The following is a 16,310-nucleotide window of genomic DNA, read 5'->3' as shown; positions in this document are numbered from 1 at the left end:
CATAGCTTAAATATTAAATTCACTCTCGAAAATAAACGTATATATTTATTGATTTTTGCAGCGCTGGAAAACGCACCAACGCCATCTTGTTGTTGTGTGTGTTGCTCTCCCGGATAAATTTACAGAGGATAGGGCCTAGGCGCCCAAGAAAGAAGAAGGAATAAAGGATTAATTCCTTTTCTTATCAACTGGAATTGGAACAGCACCCGGTAAGTACAATCCAAGGTTGAAAATAAGGAATAATTGCATATAAAACGCTGCCTTTGAATTGTCGCTTTGATGTGACGCTCTTCGAATTATTGTGAATTTGGGTGTGCGTCCGATTGGAGTTGTTATGCGTGCTACGATGCTAAAAAACATTTTTAACGTAACTATTTTTGCCTAATCATTAAACACAATCTTATCCTGTTATATGTGCTTAAAGTTGAATCATGTAAAATTAAATCCAGCATTTTAAACTATCGCTGGATGAAGAATAGCTGGATAAATGTCAAGATTAAGTCCTAAGCTGATTTCATGGATAATTTTTTTCATATTCTCACATGATTTGACATCCTGAATCCAAAAATGATACTTATTTGTCTCGCAAATAAAAGAAAAAACAATCAAACCTGACCTAACCTTACCTATTTACCTATAACCTACCAACCTACTACCTACAAACCTACAACCTAACAACCTAAAACCTACAAACCTACCTACCTACAACCTAAAACCTATAAACCTACAATCTAACCTAACCTTAAACATAAAATTTTTGCTGTTACATATTTGTATCAACAGCGTCACAATTGTAGTTAGGACCTAAACTTGTAGGGTTCAAACACGTAAATGCGTTGCAAGAAGATCCTTTGGGTCTGTAGTCTTCAGCTCAGGATTTCTGGCTGTCACCCTTTTCATAGTTATAGTTTTATAGGACTGAACTGCCACCTACTTGTCTATTCAGAGTTCAGACTACACATTTTGTCTAGAATAAGTATTGAGTGCTCTTCAGTTATCCAGTAAACAAATCCTTTTGCAATGGGGATCCAAAATTTGGTGTTGTAAAATTAAAGCACAGCAAAAAATGTGGGCATTTGGCTAGGCACTCCCCCAGCATAATGCTTAGGGCTGTTCACGGGCCCTGTGTGCGGTCGGACCGCACACAGCCTCCAAGCTCCGCCCACTACGTCCCTACGTCAGCCTTCCGTCACCGCACACAGCGATCGCTGTGGCCGGTCGGGACTGGCCACAGCGGACCGTCCACCGCACGCAGCCGTGACGTCAGAGCCGCCTACCCATCCCCTACCCCCACGCCTGCTGGACGCACCGCACACACCGCACGCAGCAGTGTGCGGTGCCCGTGAACACCCCTCCGGTTACTACTACATTCCTGAGCACTTCAAGTGCAATGCTCAGCAAGAGCATTGGTTTGGTGCCGTTTTTTTTTTTTTTGCTAGGTTATGATTTTCTAGTGCCTTATGTCTAGTGCCCCATTTTGAAGGTTGTTGGAAGAACCTCTTTACGATTATCTTTGTCTTTTGTACTGACAACTGCGGACTGCCTATGAACATTTACCACTTGATTTAGCATGCTTTGGGATGGGTATATCTTGAGCTGAAATCAAGCTGTTTCTGCACTGCAATTGGAGCTTATGTCACTTTAAAGACATTGAACTTTCTGCTTCATTGATACATTATTGAGAGGTGCTATTGCTTCATTGCTTCATTGAGAGGCGCTATACCCAGAGATGCTTTTTTAACCAAACCAAAACAAATATAACCTAACCTGACCTGACCTGACCTGACCTAACCTAACCTACAATCTACAACCCACATCCCCCAGGTATAGTGCCCCTCCTTGGTTGCAAAAAACAAGTGGGACCCACTTTATGACGACAAAAAAAAAAAAACTAGCCAGTGTCTATTAGTATTTGATTAATCATTCCGGTATAGAGGCTTTCTGGTATAGTTGAAGCCTTACACCACAATCATGTCATGAAAAAGTGCACAAACCTATGAGAAGTTATGAGAAGTTGTTCACTATGAGCTGATACCTAGTGGACAAGCCATAAACAATGCTTGTTCACTATGAGCATCCTCACAAGAAAAGGTATTTTGTTATTTATCTTTTTCCAGAGGTAAATCTTAGGGGCACTCAGCTAACAATACCATGTTGTACTGGTAGTTGATGTTGGTTTGCTTATCTTCTGTTTGTTAAATGCCATGGTTTGTCAATGGTAGAACATACAATCACAGGGTGTCCCAAAAGTTTTGAAATATCACAATTGTTGGTGGTCAACACTTTCGTTTTGTTAAAATTGTTCTATTTAACAGCTACAATTGCCGCAAAATGGGCACATTTCTGGATAAGTAAGAACGTGCTTGCCATCAAGTTGTTCGACTTGTCTGCTGACATTTTTCTCCATACGTTTTTCAGACGGTCGTTTGAGCTGACTCCGACTGCTAGCCAGCGTCCGCTAATTGAGGCTTTTCTTGATAAACGACGGTAGATTTTTAATTGAGCTTAATTTGAGAATGCTGTCAGGCTCAGTGTTCTAAAATTGGATTTTGGTTGGGTGTGACGATGATGACCAAAAAATCTAGGATGAGAAAAAAACAAGTGAAAACCTATATCACTTTCGCAATAAATGCGTAACGCTACGCTGGCTGATAATAAGAGAACATACCATTCCTGACCACCAAAACTAACCGAAAAAGACGATGCAAATAGGTAAGGATGATCTACGGCAGAATTATAACTTTAACATCTGATCGCCAAGTGTTTCTAAATCCGTCCCCCGAACGCCGGAACGGCCAGCGATAGTCGGTACTCATTACGCATAGTGAAAATGGAAACGGTTTCAGCGCAACTCTTCGAAAGGAACGGTGCACTACATGAGACTAGAAAAAGGGTCACTGATTAGGACACCCCAAACGGAACGATGTGCACTGCGCAGCGTAATACGCAACATCGCAATAAAAAGCGTGCAACTAACCAGTAACCAGGGCATCCGTATCGGAACGGAACGGGATGCAAAAAAAAAATGATAACAGGATGCCACCGACCTCATGGCCGGCCACCGAAACGGAGCGGTAGCTTCGTATCATGTCACGTGGTAAGTGCTAGTGAGAGCGTCAATGATCAGTGATCAGTGATCAGAGCACCCGCAACAGAACGGAGGGCATCAGTGATCACTGATCAGAGCAACTGCAACGGAACGGAGGGCATCGCTGATCAGGACACCCCAAGCGGAAGGGAAAGCGAGAGCACAACTGACCAGAACACCCGAAACGGAACGGACGGGAGTGAACGGAACGGAACGCATTAGCGGCTCGCCGAATCGCGATTCCGGCCAAACATGGCCTCAAGAAATAGGTCACAGGTCAAAGGTCATTTGGATCAGGAATATGAGATTTTCAGAGTAGGTGTCCAATTAATTGACTCGAGGGTCCTGAAAGTTTCGTCGCGATCAGCCGCTTTTTACGCGAGTTATTCTCGAAAAAACGAGGGGGTGGTTCGTTCAACCCTCCCCCCCTATACGGGCGAGGGATAATTTATTAAAAAGCTAGGGCCTTCTTAATCCCATCTACCAGCTTCAGAACATGTATTGGGCAGATCTGGGAATACCGTATCTTAAATTTATCCCTAGAGGTGTGCCAAGGTACTCTTTCACTCATCTTGGCTTTCCCTCGGCCGAACGCTTCGTGTTTAAAGGAAAAGGGCCACCTTTAACATGGGGATTGAAACTGAGATAGCCATCTTGTAGCCCGTGTCCGAAAACCTATCTGTCTACCTCCTTACGGCCGATTTCGGCCTCCATTCGTAGTTATCGGCAATTTTAAAAGAAAATACGCCAGGAATGCGTCCTTATCCCAGGAATGCGTTCTTATCCGACAATACAGCCACCCGCGGCGAGGCTTTGGTTTTTTACCAATCAGCTCCAACCAGCTCAGCTTTAACCAATCAGCTTATCTGACACAATCCGACGAGTCTGTCTTCTGAACGCTGATTGGCTTGAGTGTGACGTCATCGCTATGCCATCATACAGTAGGTGCCGTAGAGAGTATCAACATAGTACCAATATGTTAAATAGTTTTAAATACTTTTTCGCGAATTGTGCACTTCTGGCACCAGTTTTAAAAAGAAAATGAAAAATAATAATGTCAAAATGAAAAACAACGATATCTCCATATTTCACGAAGGTGGCCCTTTTCCTTTAAAAACCTCTAGAAACTAATTGAAATGAATAATTGGCGGTAAGATTATTGCAAAAGCATGAGAAATTAACATAAAATATATCATTACCGGTCTTATAACCTCATTTCGCGTATGAAACCTGTCAGAGTCCCAGAGTTCATATTCATCCCTAGGGTGTGCCAGGGTGGCGTGTCAGTCATCTCGAACCCCTGCCCGACCCGACGCCTCGAGTTTTAAAGACATCTAAAAACTAATAACGTAAATAATTCGTGGTGAAATTGATATAATATGATCAGAAAAGAACGCAAAATAAATTAGTATCGGTCTCAAAACATTATTTTGCCTATGAAACCAGCCAGAGCCCGCGGAGTTTTAGATTCATCCCTAGGGTGTGCCCAGGGTGGCTTTTCTCATCTTGGACCTCTACCAGGCGCGACGCCTCGAGCTTTAAAGTCATCTAGAAGCCATTGACGGACATAATTTGTGGCGAAATTGATGCGATAGGATCAGAAATAAACGCAGAATAAATTGGTATCGGTCTCAAAACATTATTTTACCTATGAAACCAGCCAGAGCCCACAGAGTTTTAAATTCATCCCTAGGGTGTGCGCAGGGTGGCTTTTCTCATCTTGGACCTCTGCCAGGCCCGACGCATCGAGCTTTAAAGTCCTCTAGAAGCCATTGACGGACATAATTTGTGGTGAAATTGATACAACAGGATCAGAAATGAATGTAGAATAAGTTGGTATCTGTCTCATACCCCTATTTTGTAAATGAAAAAAGTTAGAGCCCACCAAGTTTTAAATTCATCCCTAGGGTGTGCGCAGGGTGTGCCCAGCTGACTGCGGGTCCAAAGATGAAAATTTTGTAGGCGTATCCTGCGTAACTTAGTCAAAAGCGAATTGCAGAGGTAGTGTTTAATTTGCGCAAGCAGCGGCTCATCCGTTTTGCATTGACAGCAAACCACTAATCATAGTTATTAATATCCAAGAGCATTTATTCAGAACACAAGCCTTTTTTTACAAACAGTTGAGGTAATCAAGGTCATTCAACGCATATTTGTTATTAACAGCTGGAAGTGTGCAAGGTTATTTTCTCTCGTTGTCAGTCAGGGTGAGTTGTTGGGTTTGTGCCTTGATTTAGCTTTTTTCATGGAAATTATGTATTATGTAGCAAACCTGTAAGTTCTGTCTATATGGCGCTGCTAGGTATATCTGGTAATCTGGCTGTTAATTGTTGAGCATGAGTTGAGCATTTTTCAAAGATGAAAGAATTCCAATTTACCTGGTTTTGGGGATGAAAATATTTTGCCCATTAGGTGTGATTTTCCACCCAAAATTCCCAAAAATGGAACACTGGTCAGGCTTTTCGTCTTTGTCCAAAAATCCCTAAAAAGTTTTTTCGCGCAACATTTTTGGCTGCCTTTTGCGTCGTGCGCTGGCGTTTCACAATGTGCAAAAGTTGTCGTGACATTGAATCGCCGATTTTCTTTCCGAGACGGCGCCCGTCTTGCCCATGCGCTCGATCGCTGCCATGCAGTGTCCTGAAATTGATTTTCCGGAGAGTGTGATTGAAGCCGCAAGGACGTCACTATTTCAAAAGGACGTCGATATCGGCGCGGAGCCTCAGCCACTGAAGATCCCTTGAATCTCTTGAATTTAACGATTTTCACAGGCAATTTTTAATAATAGCACCTCAAGGCACCTCAAATGATCATATATAGACACAAAGTAATGCCAGTTTACCCCTAGTACAATACAAAATTCAATTATTCACCACAAACACAAAAACAACACTTTGAAGATGTTTAGTTCTTGTCCATGATCGTACACAAGTCAACAACAAATATGCTTCAACAAAAATCAGCCCAAGAGCCAACGGCTATCTCTAAAATCTAAATATTGACGTCGTAGGAGGGATATTATATCGAGCAAGAGGAGTGACGTAAAAAAACAGACGTCCAAACAAAGAGATGGAAAACAGTTAGGAAAATTAATTTCCATAGCTTCCTGTTATGAAATTCAATTAAGAAAACTCCAAGGTAGACGCTAAATTTTTCTTGGCTGTAAAAAATGTGAAATCATTGTGCACTTTTCAGTTTTGTACCGACGTCGATTAAACGGGAATGACAAGGTCAATCGACGTCCCCCAACATTGCGTGTATTTTTAAGCCAAGGACGGCATGCTTAAATTAAAACTGTTAAAATTCGGTAACTTTATTTTATTTCAAACAAATAAACACAAACTTTTTCAACAACCAGTATCAACATATGCCAAATTAACTACATTTGAAGTACATGTTCGAGGGGCAGCGCTATCCCGTTACTGTGACCTTCTGAGGGAAAAAAATAATTAAATATGTTACAGTGATTCGATACAAAAGGTATGTTGTGTGCTTATAGATAAATGTCGAAGCAATATATTCGCATGATTAATTTTTATCTATACACTGCACAGTTACTTAAACTGAAAGGTGGAAAACGACGTCCTCAGATCCCTTTATTCCGACATCTTTTCTCCTTCATATGGCAGCTATTACCTTCACATGGTAAAGAAAAAAAACAATTCCATATCTGACGCACAGAAAACGAAAATAAAACCGCGTTGTTTACTTAACATTAAATTCCAACCATCTACCATCTACCATCTACCAGACGGTAGATGGTCATGCCGTCTGATATGCCTGCTCGAGCTGAGCAGGCATACCAGCTCAGCTCGTATGGTGTCGACCGGGGCGACGGAAAGAGGCCAGACGGCATGACCATCTACCCATTCTCGCATGGCCGTTGCCTAGTTTGGGATGCGACATGCGTCAATACATTCGCAGACTCAAGACTGTGAGGTGCCGCGCTGAAGTCTGGGGCGGCGTCCAAGAAAGCAGAAGACGAGAAGCGCCGAAAGTACGCCCAGCTCACCCAGCGTTTCAGGTTCGAGCCAGTTGCATTTGAAACAGACGGCGCCTGTGGTCCTACGACCAAAGCCTTCCTCCAAGAACTTGGTGCTAAAATGGCGGCGGTCAGCGGCGACCAGCGAGAGATGGAGTGGCTTTGGCAGCGACTCTCCATCGCCATTGTGAGAGGTAACGCCGCTTCAGTTCTCTTGGAGTGTGCCACTGACCCGTCCCAACAACACCTCAGCGCCGAGCGCCCCAACAGGGAGAGCGCTGAGCAACAGCTGGCGACGGCGGCCGGCTCAAGGCGGTCTGGCTGCTCGGGTGGTTCCCGGTTAGTGGCAAGCCAGCAGAGGTGGTCGCCGCCGTCGCCGAAGAAGTTGGAGGAGGAGAGCAGGGCGCTGCAGCTGTACGGCGGCGAGGCGCACACGGCTCGCGAGCTACAGCTGACCACAGCCGCAGACCCCGACAAACACGGCAACGATCCGCTCTACACCGGACTTTCCAATTACGGTAACTCGTGTTACCAGAACGCCACAATGTACGAGTACGTTGTGTCTCACCGCTCACTGCCCGGCAACCCCAGCGAAGACGGCGGCGGGACTGGCAGTCAATCTGACGGCAGACCGCTCGGTCTCACCGGCCTCAGGAACACGGGCAACACCTGCTTCCTGAACACAGTCGTCCAGTGCCTGAGCAACACACGCGCTCTCCACGATTACATCCTGCGCGATGGACGCTCCTCAGATGCCAGCATGCCTGCCGCCGCTACGAAGGGGTCCCTCATGAACACATTCTGCGCTCTGATACGCGACATGTGGACATCCTCGGACGAAACGGAGCGGGTGCTCACCACCGCACCACTCAAGTCGATGATCCAACGGCTCGCGCCGCGCTTCATGGGCTCCCAGCAGCAGGACGCGCAGGAATTCCTCAGATATCTCCTGGAGGGACTTCACGAGGACGTGAACCGGGTGACGAGCCGGCCAAAGCCGATCACGACCGACATCGACGACTCAATGAGCGCCAGTCAAAAGTCAATGGAGGCCTGGAAACGTTTCTTGCGCCTGGAAAACTCCAAGTTTGTTGACCTGTTCGTGGGCCAGCTCAAGGCTACCCTGCGGTGCACGGTATGTGGCCACGAATCGGCTACCTTCGACCCGTTCTGGGATCTGAGTCTGCCAATCCTGTCACGAAGTGGCCAGGTGCGCCTACAGGCCTGTTTTGACCTGTTCACCAAAGAGAAGGTGCTCGATGGCGACGAAAAACCGACCTGCTCAAAGTGCCAGAAGCGCCAAAAGTGCACCAGGAGCCTCTCGATCCGGAAGTTCCCGCGCATCCTCGTGGTGCACCTGAAGCGGTTCTCGCCTCAGGAGAGGTTCGGCCGAAAGCTGAACACCACTGTCGACTTTTCGATGAACGGTCTGGACCTGTCGCCCTACTCGGCCGGACAGACGCCCTGCCGGTACGGCCTATACGGCGTGGCGAACCACTCCGGCACGCTGCTCTCAGGACATTACACCGCTTACTGCCGACACCTGTACACGGCAGAGTGGTACGAGTACAACGAATCGCGGGTCCACGTGATGGATCAGAGAAACGTCAACAGCGGAAAGGCATACGTGCTGTTCTTTGAGCTGGCCGGCTCGAAACACCGCTCCGGCTCGACCCACGTCTAGTCATCCAGTCACGGGAGAGGAGCCTGCGATCGTCACCCGCTCGGGCCCTGTGTAGTCACACCGGCCGGCGCACATTCTGCTCGGACAACTCTAGCCAGCGGCCTATCGTGATTTGTGATATTGGGTGTAAGGTGTTGTTAAAAACCAGAACGGTCTATTTTATCGTGAACTATAAACTGATTAGCAGACTGCTTGCGTGTTTCTCCACTGTATCGGTTCTAACCTACTTTGTAATTGGATGAACCGAATTAATAGATAATGAAGTTGTTTACTGTATGCATTACTGTTACGGCAGTTGGCCAGCGGTGTAGGAAAGGGGAGTTGAGTATAAGAGTGGGTTTGTGAGGCCTTGGGATATATTTATTGTGATTTTGCATAGCCGTGTTTTTAGGCCACAGAGGTGATATTTCTTTTTGTTGTTTGCTTTTGGTGTTCGATATACCTACCTGTCGACTTTTATCTGTCAGGGACGTCGTTTAGCTTTCCGGGACGCCGCAAAGAGAATCTGTTCGGGTGTGGGTTTCCACCCAAATCCACGAAAATCAGGACACTGCTGCCATGAGTGACCCTCAGAGAATTTCTGAATTGGAGCTCGCTGGAGCACCTACTTCATGGATTCAACGTAAAACCCAGTAAGACAATATGCGTTCATTTCGTACCATACCAGGATCTGTGGAGGCAAAGTTCGACCAAATCCGACAGTTTAGCCGATCTGGCGTTTTTTTTTTAATTTAGTGCCAATGGATGACTTGGTGGCTTTGGGCCCAGGTGCCACGCTTAATAGTGCTTGTTTCGAATGACACCACGACGTCCGAATTTGCCCGCGCCCGGTTAACCGGTGATTATTTTAACCGAAAGGCTAACGTTTCGCAGGTAGATGGCGTCACAGTCCTGGTTCAAATCCCGAAAAAGATTTAAACGCGGGTCAAGCGACCTGGAGCTCCCTTTCTGTGTGCCCCTGAGGTTATATTAGGTCATGAACGGTCACCAGCAGTTTTTTGCTCCAACTTTTGATTGAAACGTGCTAGAGCGATGAAAACACGTCAGACTTATTCAGCTCGACGATACTGATTGACTGCTATGCAACATGACCCTTTCCAGTCAGGTCATGACCTTGAATTGAGGTCAAATTTTCAAAATGACCTTTCAAGTATTTTAAGTAGGTATACCACGAATACCCGACAAACCCCTTCTGGCTGACTGGACCTGACCTGACCCGACCTGGCCTAAATGTATGAAGCCATCATCTGGTATCAAAACTAACATGATATTCGTGATCAGCACCCCGAAAAAAGCCATAGAAGACACACTTTACATACGACGTTCTAACAGGTCCCAATTTTCCCGACTTTTGAGTCATTGACCTGACCTGGAAGGTCAACCAATGACCTATGACCTTACAATTAGGTGGCATCGGATTCGTGTCGTCACGGGCAGCACACTCGTTTTTTTTTTCGCAAAACTCTAGCTCGATCAGGGGTGAAACGGCAAGGGGTCCAACGCCCCCCTCCCCCCTTATACGTTCGCGGCTGGCAAAACATCAATACGGGCGAGGGTTAAAATTGGGTAGGGTATGATGGGGCAATTTGAATAGGTTGGGTAGTTTGAACAAACAAAATTACGGTAAATCCATAAGTGGTACGGCAATAAGACCAATGAGATTATCGTAAATAAAAGGGCTATCATATGAACGGGGTTAAAAGTTTCAGGGATTGAAGATGTTCACGCACACTGTAACAAATCAATTTCGCAAGTAAAAACGCCCAACTACGCGTCATTAAAATCTTACATTGCTGCCTGCTGGCGCCTAATACGCAGCGGCTTTTGCTGTACAAGGAGCTAATAAGTGCCTTCAATCCAAGAAATTTGCCTTTGAAACCTGTTTTCAAATATGGCAAAATATTTTTTAGGGTGAGGTAATTTGAACATAAAGTGAGGTTTTCATTGAAGACCGGGATATCTCCGAAAAACAACGCCCCTAAAACAACTATAATGTAGTTTCTTTGCCAATATCTTCAAGCCAAAACAGTAGCAGATAAGTGATGCCAGTGTTGGAAAATGTACGTTTTTTTATCCGTCCAAACTCCAATTTCCAGCATTTTCGTTGATTTTCTCATCTCATCTCATCTCATCTCATATATTTAACACATTCATTCGAAACAGACAATCAGTGTCGCCTCGATTGGCGCAAAAGTGCCGGAGCACTTAACTCGGGGCGCCTCTCGAGTCCGCACAATCACACTGGGTGCCGCCCACAGCCTCGCAGCCGCTGCGCGCCACCGCGCAGACCGCTCTCAATAGATGTCAGGCGCCGGCGCCGAGGGCAGCGCTCTGTGACGACCGGTGTCAAAGGACTGGGCGCTAGGGATAGGTGGCAGGATGGGAAGGAGAGGCAAAACGTTTGGTGGCATGGATGAATTGGTACACCGCTCGTGCTACCTCGAATTCGTCCCTGGGTCGTACCGTATTACCGTGTAGTATGAAGTCTAGTTGTTCCTTTTGTGATAAATTGTGTATGTCAATGCCTGTTATACCATTTATTATGTTTGTCATTCTCTCTCTTTCTTGTGTGTACTTTGGACATTTTAGTAAGTAATGTCCTGTGTTCTCGTTAGTTCTGCCTTGACAGTGGTTGCAATATGGAGATTCAGTTTTTTGTATTTGAAATAAATGGGATTTTAACTCTGACATCCCAACCCTTAGACGTGTTAGAAGTGTATTTTCCATTTTGGAACCATAAATATATTATATAATACTTTTAACTTTGGTGGTTTTTCTATATGTAAGTGAGACTTGAGATGTTTTTTAAATGAGAATAAAGTTCTAGTCTCTCTCAAGTTCTGTGGCAGTTCATTTATTAGTTTAATTGTACTGGGAAGAAACGAGTTTTTTCAAGTTAGCCATTTGTCCAAATAGGTTCGAAAATTACGCAGTAATAAACACTTAAAACTCATGTAAATTGATTATAATGTAATTTTACTAGCCGAAAAGTGTTCATTATATTGAGATCTTAACTAAGCTTTCCATTCGCCAATCAGTGCTATAGTTCGTTTTTCTTAAGTTTGCCCCTCACTGTAAACGTCTCTTTGAACACAGCACGAGAATTGCTAGCTGAATTGCTGAGAAAACTGGTTAGCGCACATTGTATTGTAGATATGAATAATATTTTCAAAAATAAGTTTTGAACACCGACGATTTAACGTTATGTTAAACCCCGTGCAATTTATTCATTAGTTCAGACATAATTCCTGAGAAGTTGTCTATCCCTGTGGGGCTGTAGGTATTGACAAATACGATTTACGAGTCTGTGAAAACGTAAATAAATTTGATGAAATTGATCGTCTGTGAAATCTTGTCAAATCAGTGTGCGCCAACCAGTTTTCTCAGTAATTCAGCTAGCAATTCTCGTGCTATGTTCAAAAAGACGTTTACAGTGAGGGGCAAACTTAAGAAAAACGAACTATATTCACGGTTACTTGATAAAAATGCTGAAGTGTAGCAAGCTATCGTCCTATGTTGTACAGTCTGATACCTTTGTCCAACCAATTTCGAATGGGACATGCAAATAACTATTGATGCTCTGCAACTGTTATTTTTGTTGTTGTGTTGATTTTTAAAGTGAAGGTGTGCTTAGAATTGTTCTGCCCATTTGTTTATGGATCAAACAACTTCGGTGCTGGCGAGATTATCGTTTTGTTGTGGCACGTAAAGGCAGCATGTTCAAATTACCCCACGGTGGTGCAATTTAAACTCACCGTGACTTTGTGGAAATGTGAGGCTATGCTATTCAAGGTACTGCTCGGCTCGTCCAAAAATGAGGCTTGCATGGCGAAAGCAAGTGACATTTGCGCTACTGAAACAGTTTTTCTTCATCCACGGTTGAGCTGGAACTTCGTACGACAGAGAAGACATAAAAATATGTTTAAACAACTTCACCCCACCCTACCCTATCGTCGGCTTTCTGTTGTCACGGGCAAACGGTGTTTTTTTTTCGCAAAGCTCTAGATCGATCACGGGCCGAACGGCAGGGTGGTGCTCCAAAACTGTGCTCCTCTGGATACCTCGGCTGTCCACCACTCGGCGTCTGAGGCGATCCCCGCCGCGCCGCGCCGGGTGTGCGCTCGGACGCGGCGGCGGCGGCGGCGGCGACGGTTCGGACCCAGGTGTGAGCGCGGCCAGCTGGTCGGCGGTGAGCCGAGCCGGGCCGCTGCTCGGTCAGTGACTCAGAGGCCGGTTTACGGCACTGTTCTCAGCCGCGCCAGCCCCGTCCGTCCTTCTGGTGTAGTAAGGACGCGCCGTGAGACCTTGAGGGAGGTGGGAGACGGTCTAAAGTCGTCTGGCGTCTGGGGCTAGTGGAATTATGCGCGCGACACCGGGCGCCGTACAGCCCTACCCCGCCCTGCACTGCTGTCCATTGCTACGCCTTGCAGAAACGGTAGCCCACGCAACCCGCCGCGCTCAGCTGCCGCTGCCACTGCTGCTGACCCTGAATGGCAGGGCGGTGGTTACCCTTTTACTTACTCATTATATCGGGTGGATGGCGGTCTTAACCGACAGCCACTATTATGCAACTCTTCCGTGTCGAGCCAGCTGGCTCGTGCGCAGAGCCATTTCGGTGTGTAAAGCCAAACGGGTCCGATCAGACCGTCGTTACCGGTGCCGCCAGCTCCCCGCCGTTGCATGCCGTGTTCACGGCTGGCAGGCTGCGTCTCACGTCCGCGCGCCGGGACAGGTACTAACGCGACGGCTCTGCAGCGGCTGTGACAACGTGCACGACCGGCCGGTCCCGTTGCTCGCAGCTCGTCTCTGAGATGGCTGCGCGCGGCCGAGCGTACCGCTCGGCCCGGCCGTCGACTTTCTGGGTCACACTGATGTGGGCGGTAGTATGCGGCGCACGGCGCGGCCCCGAGAACGGTTACCAGATCGGATTTTCTCAGCCCGAGTGCAGTGACCGGCAAGGATGAGGGCGGACTGCGCTGTTGGGTTATGTGATTTGACGACTAAGATGCCAGACTTTAAGTCTTCACGTGTCTGATGGGTCGGAGCAATGACACGTGATATGAAATGAAGTGGCACACAGGAATGTGCATTATCGTTTTGCGTTGTGGGCTGGGAGTTGTCTGTGCCTGTGTTAATGCATACAGTGGCAATATTTTACCTCGCCGTCACGGAAAGTGATGGTCTGGCCGGCCATCTGTTGCGGCATACGAACGAAGGACGGTATGATGAGGAAAGGTGACGCTCGGGGGCGGGTAAAAGGAGTTCATTTGCTGCTTCGACACCTTCCTTTCGCTGACGTCGTTGGCCTTTTTGTTGAAGTAGTTTTATGGAACCGTGTTTTCATTCAAGGGTGCAGGAAATCGTTACATGACCGTTTCCGGCGTAGGTTTCAATTGGCGACGCTGTGTCGGTAGTAAGCCATCGCCAGGCTTACTTACCTGCTGAGTCTGCCTGTGACGTTTGTACTTTCCCTGACTCAGTGTGTATGACAGGCTCCTCCTCGGCCAGCTCTGGTAAACCGCTGTTCGCACCTCTCCATCCCCGCCTCCCCCCGGGGCTGGAACAGGGGCACACGGTGCCGGGGAAGGAGCGCGCCCGGCTCCCGCGGCTGTTGGGACTGAGAGCGGGGCGCACGGAGTGGGGGAGGGGAGCGCGCGCGCCTGTTTATTTGGGCGGGGCGCTGATGGCCGGGCGGGGACAGGAGCAGGGCGTGGCCGGCCGTCGGCACCGATGGCCGTCGTCCAGGTGCCGTCCGTCGCGCGACACGCCATGCACGGCCGCACGCACCTGAGTCGCCGGCACGCCCCCGGCCGCCCCGCTGTGTCCGGTCACCACAGTCAGCGGCAGGCGGAGGCGGGTGCGAGTGGATGCGAACCCGGCTGCTGCTGCTCAGCGCGCGCGTGGCCGTGACGTCACAGTGCAGCCACCTGCCCCTCCCAATCGTCGCCGTCTGATGGCGGTCGGTGGCGCGTGCGAATGACGTCAGAGGAGCACCGACCGACCGTGCCCGCCCCCACTACCGGGACGGTGCGCTGAGTGGGCGCCGCCGCCGCCGCCGTCGCTGCCGTGGGAAGCACTGCAGGGTAGTGTGTGATCGGAGGCATAGGAGCACGGTGTGTCAGTGAGCTGCGCGACTCGGCGCGATCCACCTGTGTTTCAGTGTGTGCTTAGGGAGCAGCTGTGTATAGCCGTGCGGCAGTAATTACACCTCGCCTCAGCTTACACCGCACACCATGAGGTGCGCTCCGGGCTGAGTATGAGTGGCCGCTAGGACGGCTAGTGTACATACAACGTGGTGGGTGTCGTGTGTCGACCGGCGTAAATTGGCCACTGGGTCACCGTCCCGACGGACTCCCGAGCTGGTATCTTCGGAGCCTTTGTGTACTCTCGTCTTTGTTCGGCTCCTTGGCCTTTTTGTTCGGCAGCTATTTGCGGGCCGGGAGTGCGTGGGTGTTCAATCAGAGCATGCCAGATGACCTCCTAATGTCGTTGGTGGTAATTCATTTGCGCCAAGGCATTACTACGGAGACTTTTCTGTAACTGTAATGATGCAATCATGCCCGGAACAGTGTTAAATCGAAGTTGCTGACATTCGGGTATCGAGATGGAACATCGATTATCCCACTCCGCCCGTTCTTTATTTATTTTTTATGTGTCGTAGACCTCCGCATCAGATGTAAAGAAGTCTGAGAAGACCTTGGTGGTGCTTTGAATGCCTCTCTCGGTGGATGTTTTTCCGAAGAGCATCATAGTTTTAAACTCAAACAGATCCGTTATTTATACGCCGCGCGTCCCATTTTGTTGCCGCCTTTCCGTCCATAAACAGGGAATCCCACGTCTGTGGTGAGCTGAGGCCCGAACTGTGAGAACTGAGAACTCTCGCAGGCTGACTTCTCCCGCTCCGTTCTCCGACCGGCTCTCGCAGCCACAGCTCTACCCGACGGATATTGACCGGGCGTGTCTCTGTTCTCTCCGCAGACGCTGGGGCGTTCCATTGAGAAAAGCAGCAGCTAAATGAGAGCCGCTGGGCATAATGTCAGGTGTGTCAGCGAACCAAAGCAAGGGGGACAAGAACTCCAAGTCAAAATACTCGGCGGTTAAGATTAATGATCTGTTTAAGGTGAGTGGTTTATTTGGTCAGTATGCGCATGTTTGGAATCACTTGTGTTTCTATCATGTTATGGTGCCTCTCAAAACTGTTCGAAGTTGAAGTATCTTACGGACCAATACCGCTGTCATTTAATAATAAACACTCGCGTTAGAAGAAATAGCTATGTGCCGATCTTGATAATGTCTGACGTTGAGTCAACAATTATTAAATATGTTTACTCGTGAACCCATTAGATCAATGTGTTATGTAAAGTAACGTTCAAAGCATACTCATGCCTCGGCCTGTCCGTCTATGATCTTCTCCGATGCCAAGAGCCGTTTGCGCTGCAGTGAGTTGTTGCTTCGTCTCTGACTTTCGGCTAGCCGGTTGCCGGCACTGGCCGTTGTTGGCTCCGTGATAGTGGACTGCCGGCTGTCAGTAGACGGAAGGCCGTCCGCGTCCCTCCCCCTCC

General features: G+C 47.8%; 2 protein-coding genes across 2 annotated transcripts in view; both read left to right on the top strand.

The window, feature by feature from the left end:
* Positions 1-78: 78 nt before the first annotated feature.
* LOC122386790 (protein PRRC2C-like) overlaps positions 79-16,310 on the top strand; it is a gene marked incomplete at its 3' end in the record, with an annotated part of 29,071 nt that continues 12,839 nt past the window's right edge. The window contains exons 1-2 of the mRNA XM_043376373.1: positions 79-209; positions 15,727-15,868. Of these exons, the coding sequence (XP_043232308.1) occupies positions 15,782-15,868 (87 nt within the window). The remainder of the gene's footprint in view (positions 210-15,726; positions 15,869-16,310) is intronic.
* On the top strand, positions 7,186-8,910 carry LOC122386768 (ubiquitin carboxyl-terminal hydrolase 2-like). Its single transcript, XM_043376316.1, has one exon. The coding sequence runs from the start codon at positions 7,186-7,188 to the stop codon at positions 8,746-8,748; it is 1,563 nt and encodes a 520-aa protein (XP_043232251.1). The 3' UTR covers positions 8,749-8,910.

Source organism: Amphibalanus amphitrite, unplaced genomic scaffold, assembly GCF_019059575.1.
Source record: "Amphibalanus amphitrite isolate SeventyFive unplaced genomic scaffold, NRLGWU_Aamphi_draft 000262F_arrow, whole genome shotgun sequence".
Classification (NCBI taxonomy): domain Eukaryota; kingdom Metazoa; phylum Arthropoda; class Thecostraca; order Balanomorpha; family Balanidae; genus Amphibalanus; species Amphibalanus amphitrite.
Note: the sequence above shows the minus strand (reverse complement) of the source record. Positions and strands in the feature narration are given on the sequence as shown.

Excerpts from the sequence above, each read along its gene's own strand:
- LOC122386768 (XM_043376316.1), top strand. The coding sequence starts at position 7,186 with ATGGCGGCGGTCAGCGGCGACCAGCGAGAGATGGAGTGGCTTTGGCAG.